The sequence below is a fragment of the Megascapheus bottae genome, chromosome 15 (genome assembly GCF_031878675.1).
Source record: "Megascapheus bottae isolate mThoBot1 chromosome 15, mThoBot2.hap1, whole genome shotgun sequence".
NCBI lineage: Eukaryota > Metazoa > Chordata > Mammalia > Rodentia > Geomyidae > Megascapheus > Megascapheus bottae.
Genome location: NC_143523.1, coordinates 47030351 through 47045556, shown reverse-complemented (window position 1 = coordinate 47045556; position 15206 = coordinate 47030351). Strand labels below are relative to the sequence as shown.

Here is a 15206-nt window from a genome sequence, read left to right as displayed (position 1 = left end):
GGTGAAATATAGGCAACATTTCAAACTTTCTATTTAAAAAACATGAATTATGGCCGCGGAAAATGTGTTCCCATTTAAAGGCGATACGAAGTATTTGGTGTCTCGTCCCCGGGCCCATCCATCACGCAGACAATAAAGAGAGTTTTTCGCCCTGACACCCGCGATTTATGGGCGCCCTTCTCTGCCCTCATCACTCACCCGCCACTGCCTGCCCAGCGACAGGCCCCGCGGAGAGACCGGCAGTCGCCCCCGCGCGAATCCGCGCGCTCACTTTGTGCCTTTATTGTGCCCCCATCCCACCCTCCCCCCCAAAAAATCCGCAGCTCCTGGGGGAGGCGTCCTCTATCGAGGGTTGGGGATCGGCCTTGTGACTCTGAACCGCCAAGGGGTGGTAAGAAGCGAACCCGTCCACAAACCTTTTCCTGGGTTGTGGCCCAGCGGGCGGGCCCCGGGATGGCCTTGAGGGCGGCGGCCACTGCATCCAGACATCGGATTAGTCTGCCACAAAGAGCTAGGAAGTTTTCGGCTCAGGCTGAGGGAGACTGTGGTAAGAACAGAAAATTAGCTGAGCCAGGAGACACTGGATAATTCCTTGATCATTCCTCCTCAAGGAAAGCAAAATGGTCCCAAACTTTATGAAGACCCACCGAGTGGACGGACGCTTCTGGGCCAATCTTTCTACGACTGTTAAAAGCCGGCCCCTCCTTTAGCCACCAGTGGGATATGTACAAACCCAGGCCGGGTGTGTTCGCAGCAGTTAGGAAATTTGCTTAGCCTCAGGGACCAAAGAGTTGCAGAGACATAAGAAAAAGGAAGATACCTTTCCTAGTGTTGTGCCTCAGTCCAGACTAGGCCACCAATGCCCTTCTGGTCCTCCCCGACCCACAATTGATTTGCTCTCCCAGATTTTGGTGGCCACCAAATCTCGGTTGCATACTGTGTCTAAGAAAGTTTTGGGCTGTGTCTGCTACGGAATTTGCTTTCAGTTTTCGCTGAGGGCGGACTCCTCCCGGCAAGTTCAGTAAGAAGGCGGCAGAAACTGGGGCTGCTAGACACCACCGGCAGCGACAAGCAGCTCCACCTAGGATGCTGCTTGTCTAGCCCATCTGGATGTTGGACTCACCACCACCCAGGAACAGAGGCCACCTCGTGACACACACACACACACACACACACACACACACACACACACACACACACACACACACACACACACACACACCATGGGCCATGCGTCTAAAGTATGGTCTAGCCAGGAGCCATTTCCTGCTAGATGCACGAGAGTTGTATTTATTCGGATAAGTGCCGCGCCAGCCACAGCAGGAGAAATCCTGCCTGTTTTGAAAATGACAAGGTTGAATTTATTATATCGAGATTCATGTGTAAATGAAAGGAAGACAGAAATTATACAAGCCACTCAGCTGTCCAGTGTATACCACGGAATGCTTCTGGCTTCAAGGGCATGTAACAACATGTCTGAATATGTAGATCTGTACAAGGATATAAAACATTTTCATTTTCCAGATGGATATGCATATAATTAACTTGGAAATTTTCTAAAGCAAGTGTCTTTTCACAGCTCCTACTTAGTTCTCATGCTGGGCCCAACATAGAACCTATGTCCAAACAACCACACCATGGTTATTTCTCATAGCTGAAGTTGAGGGGTGTGGTGTCTACCTCTTTTTAAATATCTTCAGCTTGACATGGGTGGGAAATACATTTAAGAAAATCAAGTAGGCAGATAACTAAGCACCAATATAATATTTGTGAATTTGGAAATAAAGTCTTACTAGATCCTAACATATGGAAAAACAGAGGTGTTGGGAGGAAGTCAATGTACCAAGCAGGCTAAGGTGTACTGTACACAGAAGGGGGTATTCCCAGACCCTGGAGTCACTGTGGCCAGAATGCTCAATACAGTAACCAATACCCTTGAGGTTCTTTCAGATGCATGCCCTGAAAGAGCCAAGGAGCACTGAACCTGACATATAGGGTGCCAGGACCTGGGGTCCTTCTCAGACACTTTATTCCTCAGTCCTGGCTGCATCTGGTCTTGGGTTTATGCATTTGAAGGAAGAGCTCAGAAAAGGAAGGGTCTCATTTCATTTCCAACACTTGCCAAAGCGCCAAGCCAGAGGCCACCGGAAAGAATCCATGATTGTTGCTCTAGTCCAGAAGCCAGACCCCACCCAGCTGTCAGGGCACCAAAGAAAGCACTGGAAGATGTTGTCTGGATATATTTACTTACAAAATATTAGGCACCCCTTCACATACTAAGTGCTGAAATCCCAATGCCTTTAGGGTCTCCTCCATATATTTGCAAAGCCTAGGCAACATCAATGATGAGGCTGGCAACATTCGAACTGTGAAATTCCGAGACCAAATATTAATTCCAGAACAGGGTGCATGCCACTATCCACTCATCTAACTGATTTAAACTCCTTCTGCCCCTGCCTAGCCCCAAAGGCACTGGCTTAGTGCTTCTAAGCACCCTGCTGGGTGGTAGAAGTTAAAGAACATTCAGTCATTAAATCCTGGTACTTGCAGGCACTCCTGAGGCTAGCCTGCACCCGAAGCAATAACCCGGACCCAGAGAATGCCTAGTTGCTAAAGGTGTGTCTCCACATGAAGTGATTCCAAGTGGAGGGAGAGAAAATGAAAAATTATTTCTTACAAGTAGGCAAAGAGAAAAGGAAGAGGAAATGAAACAGGGTTACATAATCCAGAAAGACGCTGCAGTGAAAATAAAAAGGAGAAGGGGTAAAGAGGAGAAATGGAGAGTAAGGAGAGGGGAGTCAACAAGAACACAGGCCAGAGGGAGGCCCAGGAACATGCAAGGCCTTGGGTCAAGCAAGGTCCTCGCTGGGACTGTTGGAGAGTCTGGGTCCCATTTCCCAGTGAGAAGTGTGGGCCTGGGTCCCGGGGCCTCAGCACACTCTTTCTCTCACTCCTCCCCGGAGACAAGGAGAAATAGGACAAGGGTGGGGAGGTCCCTAGGGGCGCGCGCCAGTCCCGAACTGTTTGGGTGCTCTGGGCCAGGCTTTCCAGCTCGCCAGGCCTGACCTGTCAGGCGGATTATCTTCGAGGGAGATTAATAGGGGAGGCGGGCTGCAATAATAATCGTTTTGTTTGATGTGACAACTCTGATAGGCGTTGATTTACTTACAAACTGATAGGCTTTTAATTGAGCGCCTCCACCGAGCCCAAGATGAAAGGGAAGCGGCGGTGAAAGGCGGCCCGCCTGCCCTCCGGCCTCAATACTGATTAGCCATCTCGACAGTGAATAGTTCAAGGCATTTTCAAACTTTTTTTCTTAGCTTTCTCTCCCTTTTCCTTCTCCTGCCACTTCACCCCCCCTCAAATGTCTGCCATGCCCACTACTTTTTTTTTTAAGAGAAAACAAATTATTCCCATTGTGTGCAAATAAAATCCGCAGGACATCCACACTAACCGCTGTTGGAGGTTGAAGGCATTAGGCCTAGCGCGGAGTAATTAATAAGCCCCCACCTCCGGAGCCCCCTCGGCCTTGGAGGAGATTTGGCCTCCTGCCCGAGGTGCTCAGGCTGGACCGCAGTCACCACCCAAAAGCTTGGGGTACTCAAGTCCCCAGGCGCCCCCGTGCGCTCGGACCTTCGGGAGTTGGGGTTTGAGCCCAGCAATCGCGAGCAGCTCAGGTGCTGTACCAAGTTAGCACACCCACGAGTGTGTGCAGCCACTTCTAGGGGTGCAAGACGCACACCCTGGCTTCCTCTCGAGCTCTGGGTGCTTTGGGGGGGGTCTCCCCTGAACTGCCAGGCCTAAGGAGAAAGCGACTGCAATTAGAGGACCAGGAATAAACCATGTCAAAAGACCTGACCAGAAGGTTGGAAAGGATGCCCAGAGCCTGCAGCCCCCACCCTCCCATCGTCACTCCAGGCCCCAGGTCTGATCCCAACCTCAGCATTCAGTGACCAGGCCTATCCCAGAGACACGCGGCCCAAAGCCCAGATCGCCAAGCTGGGAGCGCTGCAGCTGGTCCAAGTTGACACCTACACAGCCATGCATTCTGTGATACAAGCAGACACTCACATCCAAAGGATAAAAGCGGCTGCCCCGCAGAGACTATTTAGGATTGCCTACCACGGAAATTGGCACCTAGGACTCACTCTCCACAGATAACTCGAAAGAACTTCACCGTCTTACCTGTGATCTGGCCACGCTCGGTCTCCCGGACTTACCTTCCTCTGTGTCGCACAGAGACACGACAAACCCTTTTGAATGCAGGTATATTCTTACACACACAATCAGCGGCCCCAACCACATACCAAACCACCTCACTCGCCCCTCCTCTCGGCTCTCCAAAATAGCTTTAATCATATTACCATCTCATAAAGTTTACAAACCTAAATGGGGAGAGAATACAATTAAAACGCAGGAAAATGACACCTACGAGAAAATTCTAAAACTCACCCCAGAAAGTTCTTGTTACCCAAGCGGAATGGGGGAGACAAGAGACCAAAAGAAGAGTGGGATGGTTAAAGCAAAGAGTGAGCACTCGCACGACGGGGCCCAACCCCGACCCACAGACACACATCGCGGTTCAGATCCCTCCCAGGTGCTGGTAGGAACCCGGCCTCCAAGGCTTGTTCGCTCCCCGCCCCCCGCACCCCAGAGCCAGCACAGACGGGCTCCGGACTTCCAGCCCCACCATTTATCAAAAAGACTTGACAACAAAAGAAGAGCCGGGCGGAAAAGTGGGGGGAGGGGAGATCCAAAGTCTTCCAAGTCCTTCCAAGGAAGGGGTGTGTCCTCCGCTCACCCCCCACCCCCCAGCTAGTTTCTACCAGTTTCTGGAGGTGACCCGCAGTCCGGTTCCAGACGCTTAGAAAGGCCCTAGGAAGTCACGACGCGGTGTGTGTGCCGTGTGCGCCAGACCCAGGTACTGGGCGGCGGGCGCAGCGCCGCCCCGTTCCTCTCCGAGCAGCCCGGGTGACGGCGCACCGCCCGCGGAGCGCCGCAACCCCGCTCGGCTTCCCGAGAACAGCCCGAGTCCCCACAGGCAGACGCCCTTCCCTCCCTCCCTCCTTCCCTCTCGCTCTCTTTCCCTCTCCTCTCTCAGCGGCGCCGCGGGTCAGTCCTGGCTCGGCGATCCAGTAAAATCCGAGAGAGCAGCCTCAAGTAACCCGGGCTCCCCAGGCTTCGGGTTTGGGGCCCAGAGGGCAGAGAAGGGCTAGGGAGGAGGAAAGAGTGAGCCTGAAACACGTTTCTCCCGCGACCCACCGGCAGGCCTCTTCTCCGCAGCCTGTCAGCCCTAGGACAGGGTGGGCTGAGAATAAAAGCATTAAAAGAGAGTTATCCCATTAGTGACCACCAGGACTCAGTTTACATGAGTGGTAGGGGTTCTTGAGGGGGGGAGTCTTGGGGGTTGGGGCACCAAAGAGGATGATGCCATGTTCCTGACATCTGCACGCTGCCAGCCCCGAGGGGATTATTTTAGGGAGGTGGCAATTCTCCGTTAGACGAGGTTGCCACCACCGTCACCTCCGGTCTGAGGCACTCCGAAGGCCCCAAACTCTGTGAGGTGCCAGCCAACCAAGTCCCCCGCTTGGAGAGTGTAGCTGTCTCTCCGACAGCAAGAACGGAGGCGCAGATCGCAGGCCTGCGGCTCCTCTCCGCGCCCTGGGCGCACCTGCGCGCTTCACTCTCACTATTCCTTCTCCTGACACCGAGCGTCCCCCCTCCTCCATTCTTTTTTTTCCTCCTTCTTCTTCTTCCTAGTGCCCCTCTCCATCCCAGGAGGGCTGCTCCTCTTTCCCCCTCCTCTGGTTCCTTCCTCTGTCTCTTCCTCTCTCTCTCTTTTTCCTTCCAAGTCGCACCCGCCTTGTAATCAGCAACAAAAGCTGACATAAATCATGGGTGGATTGACAAGAGCTGACAAATAACTGATTGATTGCGGTCGAGGCACATTGACAATTGATGGAGGGGTGGAGATGTCCAAAGAACGAGGGGGAGAGGAAAAGCGAAGGTGGCTGGGGAGAGTAAGAATGGGAGGGGGGCAGGAGTGTGAAACAGAGGAAACATGTGACCCCCGCTTGAGCCCCAATCTGCGCATCCCGGGGCGTCACGTGGCTAGGAAGGGCGGGGAGCCCGGCACACGTCGCCGAGACGAGCCGCCACCCGCGGCCCTTCTAGCTTCTAGCTTCTGGTTTCTCCGCCGTGGAAATCTCAGGAAATCAAAGCGGGCGGGCGGGCGGGCGGGAGGGCTTCCTCCAACACCCGGACTCCACCTTTCCCTAACGCCCGGTGGCCCGCAGGGCGGGATCTCATTTACTAAAAAGGACATTTGATAGGAGAGCGACCCTTGGGCAACCCCCGGAGTTGACAGCCCTGCTGGTATCCTCATCCCCGCCCCTTCCTTCTAGATACCCCGGAATCTGTCCCGAGCACACACACCCCACCCCCTCCCGCTCCCCCGCCGAAGGTTTCAGTTTTCAAGCCAGGGAACGGAGTAACAACGGGAGGGGGGGGGGAGAAGGGGAAGGCGGTAGATGGCAAACGTAGAATAAATGTCCATCTTGTCCTCCGAGAGAAATCGAGGGGAGGGGACCCGTCAGGGTTGCGGGGGGCGGCGGCGAAGAGGGACCTGGCCCATTAAAACCAGCTCTGAGAGTCCTGGCGGCGGCGGCGGCGGCGGCGGCAGCGGCTGCGGCGGCGGCGGCGCGGGACGCGTCACATCCCCTTGACCCTCCAATCACCTCGGGCTCCCATTTGATTGGAAGGCGGCAAAGGCTTTAATCTCCCCCTCGGTGCAGCTGCTTTTGAAGTGAGTTTCCTCGCCAGAGCCCCGGCTGGACAGGCAGAGGCTCACACCGTTGAGCGCAGCGCCGGCTCGGGGCGGCCAGAGCGCAGCGCAAGGGCGCAGCCCCAGGCGGACACCGCGAGCCGCCGCCCGGCACCCCCCGCAGTCCATCCGGCTCCTGCGGACCGGCCACGGCTCCACTGCGGGCCATCCAGGATTACTCGCTTCTGGCTCCAGGCGCCAAGAAGGCGCGCTGGACACCCGTGGCCGCCGCGCCAGCTCCTCCTCCTCCTCCTCTTCCTCCTCCTCCTCCTCCTCCTGCTCCTCCTCCCGCTGCGGCTCCAACTCCCCGGGCGAGCGCGCAGCCCCGAGCCCGCCCCGCGCCTCCCGGAGCCCGCCCCCCGCTGCTCCCATGCGCGCGGGTGGGTCATGAGCACAGCGCCCTCGCTTTCTGCCCTAAGAAGCAGTAAGCACAGCGGCGGCGGCGGCGGCAGCGGCGGTGCAGACCCTGCCTGGACCAGCGCGATCTCTGGAAATAGCTCGGGTCCCGGCCCAGGCTCGTCCCCGGCCGGCAGCACCAAGCCTTTTGTGCACGCCGTGCCCCCCTCTGACCCTCTGCGCCAGGCCAACCGCCTGCCCATCAAGGTGCTGAAGATGCTGACGGCACGGACTGGCCACATTTTGCACCCCGAGTACCTGCAACCCCTGCCTTCCACGCCCGTCAGTCCCATTGAGGTAAGGACTCTCTCCCGGGGTCGAGCTGGGACCACTTTGGCTGCCTCCTTAAGGGGTTTCTTTCTCTTGGGATCCGTGCGGGGGGTGGGGGGTGGGGAGGGAATCGGAGTGATTCAGCTCCGGGATGGGGGTAGAGAATAACAGTGCTTCCGCACCTCAAAACTAGGGTGAAAGGGGGAGGGAAGGAGGTGGAACAGAGTGCAAACCGCTAGGATTGCAAGGAGACCCGAACTAGTTTCTCATTTTAGTATTAAACCCCCCCACCCAGCCCGAGCCCTCCCCCACTGGTCCGGCAGGCCGACCGCAGCCGGGAACACTGCTCCAAAGTCGCGGTCCTCGGCTCCTCCGAGGCTCCCGTGTGTACCCGGCCGCCCAGGCGCCGGGCGCGCAGCCTTACTCTGAAGAATTTAGGGGGAGTTTTCGGGTGGGGGTACAGTTCTAGTTGCAGGAGCTGAAAACCACGATACGTTCTTTTCTTTTCTTTCTTTCTTTCTTTCTTTCTTTCTTTCTTTCTTTCTTTCTTTCTTTCTTTCTCTCCTTCCTTTCTTCCTCCCTTTCCTTCTTTTCTTCTCAAATCTAGTTAGCAATAAGACTACATTAGGAAAGACCCGGGGAAGTGCCGAGTTGGGGTTCTTACCCTCTTGCCAAGGGCGAAAATCTTTCAAGGGTAGGGTGAGGTGCGGTTCAGAAGGGGTGCCGCCAAAGAATTACGCCCAGGGTGGATGCGCTTGTGGGGTGTCGGGGAGGAACAGTGGAACCCCGGAAGCCAGGATGCTAAAGGGTCCCCCTTTTTTCCCTCTGTGTGACCCCCCTCCCTCGTCTGACCCCACAGCTCGATGCCAAGAAGAGCCCGCTGGCGCTGCTGGCGCAGACATGCTCGCAAATAGGGAAGCCGGACCCCTCGCCCTCCTCCAAACTCTCCTCGGTCGCCTCCAACGGAGGCGGCGCGGGCGGTGCTGGCGGTGGCGCGGGCGGCGACAAGGACGCCAAGTCGGGCCCCCTGAAGCTGAGCGACATCGGCGTGGAGGACAAATCGAGTTTCAAGCCGTACTCCAAACCAGGCTCGGATAAGAAGGAGCCGGGAGGCGGCGGTGGAGGCGGAGGCGGCGGGGGCGGCGGCGGGGGTGTTTCGGCCGAGAAGTCGGGATTCCGGGTACCGAGCGCCACCTGCCAGCCATTCACGCCCAGGACAGGCAGCCCCAGCTCTAGCGCCTCGGCCTGCTCTCCAGGAGGCATGCTGCCCTCGGCCGGGGGCGGCCCAGAGGGCAAGGACGACAAGAAAGACCCCGACGCGGGCGGTGGCGGCGGCAGCAAGGGCGCCGGGGGCGCCTCCGTCGACGGGGGACCCACGGGGCTGGCGCACGGCCGGATTAGCTGCGGTGGCGGAATTAACGTGGACGTGAACCAGCACCCAGATGGGGGTCCAGGGGGCAAAGCTCTAGGCTCGGATTGTGGTGGCTCCTCTGGCTCCAGCTCGGGTTCGGGCCCCAGTGCGCCCACCTCCTCCTCGGTGCTGGGCTCCGGGCTGGTGGCTCCGGTGTCTCCTTACAAGCCAGGCCAGACGGTGTTCCCGCTGCCTCCCGCGGGCATGACCTACCCCGGCAGCCTGGCCGGGGCCTACGCCGGCTACCCGCCCCAGTTCCTGCCGCACGGCGTGGCGCTCGACCCCACCAAGCCGGGCAGCCTGGTTGGGGCCCAGCTGGCGGCGGCCGCAGCCGGCTCCCTGGGCTGCAGTAAGCCGGCAGGCTCGAGCCCCTTGGCCGGAGCGTCGCCGCCGTCGGTGATGACAGCCAGTTTGTGCCGGGACCCGTACTGCCTCAGCTACCACTGCGCCAGCCACCTGGCCGGGGCGGCGGCCGCCAGCGCGTCGTGCGCCCACGATCCGGCCGCCGCGGCCGCCGCGCTCAAGTCCGGATACCCGCTGGTGTACCCCACGCACCCGCTGCACGGAGTGCACTCCTCCCTGACGGCGGCCGCCGCGGCGGGCGCCACCCCGCCCTCGCTGGCCGGCCACCCCCTCTATCCCTACGGCTTCATGCTCCCCAACGACCCGCTCCCGCACATCTGCAACTGGGTGTCGGCCAACGGGCCGTGCGACAAGCGCTTCGCCACGTCCGAAGAGCTGCTGAGCCACTTGCGGACCCATACGGCCTTCCCCGGAACCGACAAACTGCTCTCGGGCTACCCCAGCTCCTCGTCTCTGGCTAGCGCGGCCGCCGCAGCCATGGCTTGCCACATGCACATCCCCACGTCCGGCGCGCCCGGCAGCCCAGGGACGCTGGCGCTGCGCAGCCCCCACCACGCGCTGGGACTCAGCAGCCGCTATCACCCCTACTCCAAGAGCCCGCTCCCCACGCCCGGCGCCCCCGTGCCGGTGCCCGCCGCCACCGGACCCTACTACTCCCCCTACGCCCTCTACGGACAGAGACTGACCACCGCCTCGGCGCTGGGTTATCAGTGAGGGTGGGGGGAGGGCTAGACGGCCAGAGAAAGGAGCTGGGGGGAGGGGAGGAGCCGAGGGAAGGGCGGGAGCCACGGCCAAGGCCGCTGACACCCGTGCGCGTGGGGAAAGACCCGGGCCACCGAAGGAAACAAGTATATCCGCTAGCTATCCACCCCACCGCAGTGATTGAGACCCGGTGGGAAATTTCCCTTTCCTCACCTCTCACCTCCCCACCTAAACTTTATAAAAGTTGGAAAAAAATATCATTTGACTTTTTATAGAAAAAAAGAAGGAAAAAAATAATTGAGAAAGTGTACATCTGAGAACTTCATTGGTGGACACTGGTAATTTATTTATGTTAGCTCCAAGCGGACCCGTGGTTCAAAAGTGCATTATTTAGTTTGAGCTCCGTAGGTTAAAAAGGAGGAGGGAAAAGAAATTTTAAAAACACACAAATTTAAACTTGAGGGTGATAATGTGAAAAACAAACCCTCCCATTCCTTGTAGATTATAAATAAAAAAAAAACAAAACCGCCACAGAACTAGAGGTCTTCTCTTTAATGTTACTTTAAAATTGCTATGATTGTATCGTACGTTCTTATTTAATGTCTGATTGAAACACAAATTTACATGCATGTTTGTTACAAAAAAATGAAAAAGATGAAACAAAACAAGTCACAATTTGTCAGCTCTGATTTCAAATTGCAATTATTTTTAAGGTGTATACCATCAAAAGAGAATGGGTATTTTTTTGTATGTATTCTGGAAGAAAACAACAAAAAAAAGGAAAAACAATTCTATTCCAAAACCTCATTTGCCTTATTTTGTTCTTTAAAAGGAACACTTAACTATTTTTAATTTTTAAGTCCACCCGCCGAGAAGGGGGCAAGGTTTACGTCATGTACTAAAATAATAGACAATGTATCGCTTTAAAGATTAAAATCCGTATATTTGATGTATTAAAAGGTTTTACTTCTTATTATCCTTTTTACTTTTTATTTTTATTTTTTAATTAAAGACGAGCAGGATTGTTGTGGCCGCTGTGGGTTCCGGAGCCTCACTGAATCGCTTCTTTCCGGGACGGTGGCCGACTTCTCCTTTGCTTTGTTGTGATTTTCTGGGAGAGGCCAAGGCTTCGGCGGCCGAGCCCGCCAGACCTCGGGGATGGCGAGTGGGGAGAGGGTTTTCAAGAGGGAATCTCACAGCTTGGGGGGATAGTGTCCTTCGTGTGGCTCATTTCGTTTCTGTGCAAATCTTCTCTCAGCAGCTGATTTGTTCAAAGTGAAAGGGGTGGTAGGGAGGCTTTTTTGTTTGTGTGGCTTTTTGCTCAATTTCCCTCCTCGGGATTTTTTTGGGGGGGGAGTTTGGGTTTCGTTTTGTGCCGAGAGCGATGCCGGCCGAGGCTCGCGGGCCGGGCCCAGGCCCGGGGACGGGAAGCCGCCCGGGGTCCCTCTTCCTAGGCACCCTCTGCCCGGGGCGGCCGCCCGGACAGAGTGGGGGGCTCAGGGGCGCTGGGGGAACCTGTTTCCCAGGCTGGGAGAGTGCGAGGAATAGTTCCCTGAGAGCAGAGAGTTCGCTCTGCTGTTCTTAGGGCAGCACAGCAAACATCAACCACCCGCACCCCCACCCGCCCGGCTCCTTCCCCCGCTCCCGTCGGCGAGGAGACTCGCGGCCGGGCGGCGCGGCGGCTGGACCCCCCGCCCCCGCCCGGCCTGTTTGCTCTGCGGCCCGCGCTGCACCCCAGACCGCGCCGGAGAGTGCGCTGGGCCGAAGGACCCCGCGCCCCTTCAAACCCGGCCGCGCGAGGCTCCGGCGCCTCAGCCTCCCCTCGCTGGGGCCACACGGGAGACCTCGAGGCCGGTTCTGGCCCACGAGCTCCGCGAGGCGACCGCGCGGCGGGAGGCTGGGTCCCCGCGCGGATCCCTTTCCCCAAACTTGGGAGGAAATAGGCTGATCGCTTTCGGGTGGACACGAGGGGGCCCGCTCACGGGCGCCGCAGACCTGGACCCGGGGCTGGCTGGGGAGCTCCGGGCCCACGGGCGCCCTGGCGTGGGATCCCCAGGTCAAGCCGCGCGGCGCTGAGCGGACAGCCCCAGACCCACGTCCCGCCTGCAATCAGACCGCTCCGGGCTCCCCGAGCCTCGGGCTGCCTCGGCCCCAGCTTCTCCTAGTGGCTTCTAGAATCCCTCTGGCCCTCGGCCCTCGCTTCGACAACCGCCGGGTCTCCGCCGCCATTTGCTCGGGGGTGGGTGACTTTGGAGACTTCCCGACCTCCGCCCAGCGCCAGCCTCGCGGCGGCGGGGCCTCTTCCCAGCTGGCACGCAGAGCAGTCCCCTGCGAGCTCCGGGACGCCGCCGGGAGCTCCCACACCGTCCCCCCCGCGCTCCTGCAGCTGGCCGGGTGGAGACTGGCCGGGCCTTGTCCCCAGCTTCCCGAGGGAGGGACACCCGCACCCCCCGCGCCCGAGGGTGCCACTCCCCGAGACCCGCGAACGGGGGCTGAGAACCCCGATGCTCGGTGCCCGGGAGGCGGCAACTCGGCCCCCACACGGATGGAGAGGGGAGGTAGTCCTGGGCATCTCGAGAACAACGGGGTGGCGGTCCAGACTCTCCGACAGCTTCCCCCACCCTGGTGCGGGGGTGACCAGGGCTCCCCTATCCCTGAGGCTGGCCACTGACACCCACAAACGTCGCCTGCCTTTGCCTAGAGTCCTTGGACGGGGTGTGTGGGGGGGGTCCCTGGGCCACCACGTCTGTCCGGCCTGCCAGGTTCTGCTTCAGCGGGGCAGGACCTAGAAATTCTCCCACCGTAAGACCCAGGCCTGGGACCTCCAGAGACAACTAGAGGAAACTGGGGACATTCGTGGCTTCATACCCCTTCGCTGTTCCATTAATAAAACCCGAAGCTCAAAAGCCCTTTGAGATAGTTAATGAGACCCCCTTTCTCCGGGGAGCTACGCCGAGGAAGCGAAATTCCACAGCCTCGGGGGCCGGGGGTCAAAGCGGGAAAGATTTCCCGACGTGGTGCACGGACCCAAGCCATCCTGGGCGCGGAGCGAGTGGAAAGACGGTGCTCGTGTGTGCTTCGTTCGACTCCTCTCCGTGGGGGACACGGACCCCTCCCCGCGGCGTCCCGACCCCCCTCTCCCCCAGCTCGCTCTCCCCGGCGTTCTCCCGGAAGCTACCCGAGCCCCGGCGCCGCAGCAGGCGGCGGAAGCCCGGGCCCAGAGCGTGTCCGCCAGGCGGCGCTGGGGAGCGCGGCGGAGCGCGAGGAGAGCCCGGAATCCTGTGGCTGGAGCGTGGGCCTGCCGGCTAGAATGGCTACCCTAAAACCCGAGCCACCTCCGGCTTCGGATGGCTTCGGAGGCCATGTCTAGGAGTCCCCTTTCGGTCGCTCCTAACGCCCTTGCCTGCTGCTGGCCGCCTCTTCTGCTTCTCCACCCATTCAGCTCTGCCCTGGTTTTCCTTTCCTTATCCCAAAAGAACTGTCTCAGGGCTCTCAGCGCCCACCACCATCCGATGGCTCCTACTGAAGGGGTCCCCACGCAATGGTGTGTTCCCTTGCCTGATCACTTTCTAGCACTTCTGTGTTTCTCTCTACTGGCCGCTCACCTAGATGGAGAAACTGAGGCCAGTGACAGGACTAGAGGAAAGCCCCGGGTGCTCTTCTCCAGCCATGCCTACCCCCCCCCCCACACACAGACCCCCATCCCTCTGTTGGTGACTCCGGTGTCCTTGTGGTGAGTGACCCAAAGTAAATGCCCATCAGGAATGTGTGCCTCATCTTTAGCCACAGACAGATCCACTGCTGAAATCTATCCCAGGCCTGCCTCCCTCTGGATGAGCACAGGACAGCACTGTGCCCTGGTGGCTGCACTGTGCATGCATCCACCTGCCAAGACTCTAGCGCGCCGTGTGTGTGTGTGTGTGTGTGTGTGTGTGTGTGTGTGTGTGTGTGTGTGTGTGTGTGTGTGTGTTGAACACTGAACTCCTAAGTAATCAGAAAATGAAGGCTAGCGGATATGGGGAAGGCCTTGAGGAAAACCCTCTAGGTGATGAGAACCCCCTCTCCCCAGTGCTTTGCGGAGCCCATGTAAGGTGTTGAGGGCTGTTTCCTGGCTAGCCATGGTGGGACTTAGAGCCCCAGATGATCTGCTCACATCATCTCTTATGGAGCAAGTTTCCTCCATATTATCCAGTGTCATCCCATTACATTTCTATCAGTTCCATGGGGTTATTCATGTCTCTAGCCTAATTTTTTTTTTTTTGCCAGTCCTGGGCTTGAGCTCAGGGCCTGAGCACTGTCCTTGGACTTTCTCAAGGCTAGAGCTCTACCACTTGAGACTCAGCACCATTTCTGGCTTTTTTCTATGTATGTGGTACCGAGGAATCGAACCCGGGTCTTCGTGCATGCTAGGCAAGCACTCTACCATTAGGCCAAACTCCCGGCCCCTCTATCCTATTTTTTAAGATGAGAAACCCAAGGGTTAACAGGGGAAAGACACCAGCTCAAGGTCCCATAGCAAGTGAGTAGTAGGGAATGTGCAGGATTCTTACCTTTAGTGCCCTCCTCCCCCACTGAGATTTTATTTCAGAGTGTGTGTTTGTGTGTGTGTGTGTGTGTGTGTGTGTGTGTGTGTGTGTGTGTACTAGAGCTTTGACACGAGGCCTGGGCACTGTCCCTTAGCTTTTCCTATCAAGGCTGGTGTTCTACCGCTTGAGCCACCTTCTGGCTTTTAGGTAGTTAATTGGTGATGAGTCTCCCAGAGTTTTCTGCCTGTACTGGCTTCAAACTGGGATCCTCAGATCTCAGCCAGGCCCTAGTAGCTAGGGCTACAGGTATAAGCCACTGGTATCCAGCTCAAGGAGATTTTAAAGTAGACCAATGCCTAGGAAGCAGACATTTTGACCTGGTAGAGAGAAGCCAATGCATATAGTCGGATTTCATCCAACTATGGGGAAAGCACTTCTATGTTATTATCTATTTCTTACTGTGGACATTTTTAGACACCTAGAGGTAGAAGGATAAACCTATCACCTATCCTTAGCAATTATTAACTACTGGGCACTCTTACTCCCTATATCTAAATGCCCCCCCAAAATATAACTTGCTAACATTCTGTTGAAATAAACACAGACACCCTGTCATTTTGCCTCCTCTGGTGTCTGTTGCTTCCAGCTGGGCTTTCAACCTCTGCCTCCAGTCCAGAGCTCTCCCTTCCTCCCCCACTTCCCCCCCCCCACAATC

At 57.4% G+C, this 15206-nt stretch overlaps 1 protein-coding gene across 1 annotated transcript; it reads left to right on the top strand.

Moving 5' to 3' along the window:
• Nucleotides 1-6695: 6695 nt before the first annotated feature.
• Nucleotides 6696-10941, top strand: Znf503 (zinc finger protein 503). The gene is made up of 2 exons (XM_090346623.1): nucleotides 6696-7516; nucleotides 8349-10941. Exons 1-2 carry the CDS (start codon nucleotides 7211-7213, stop codon nucleotides 9975-9977), a joined length of 1935 nt encoding a protein of 644 aa, XP_090202749.1. The 5' UTR covers nucleotides 6696-7210; the 3' UTR covers nucleotides 9978-10941.
• The last annotated feature ends 4265 nt before the right edge of the window (nucleotides 10942-15206 follow it).

Bases quoted from the DNA above. Each gene is read 5' to 3' on its own strand.
- Znf503 (XM_090346623.1), top strand. From the start codon at position 7,211: ATGAGCACAGCGCCCTCGCTTTCTGCCCTAAGAAGCAGTAAGCACAGC. The intron at 7,517-8,348 runs GTAAGGACTCTC...CTGACCCCACAG, and splicing joins CGCCCGTCAGTCCCATTGAG to CTCGATGCCAAGAAGAGCCC.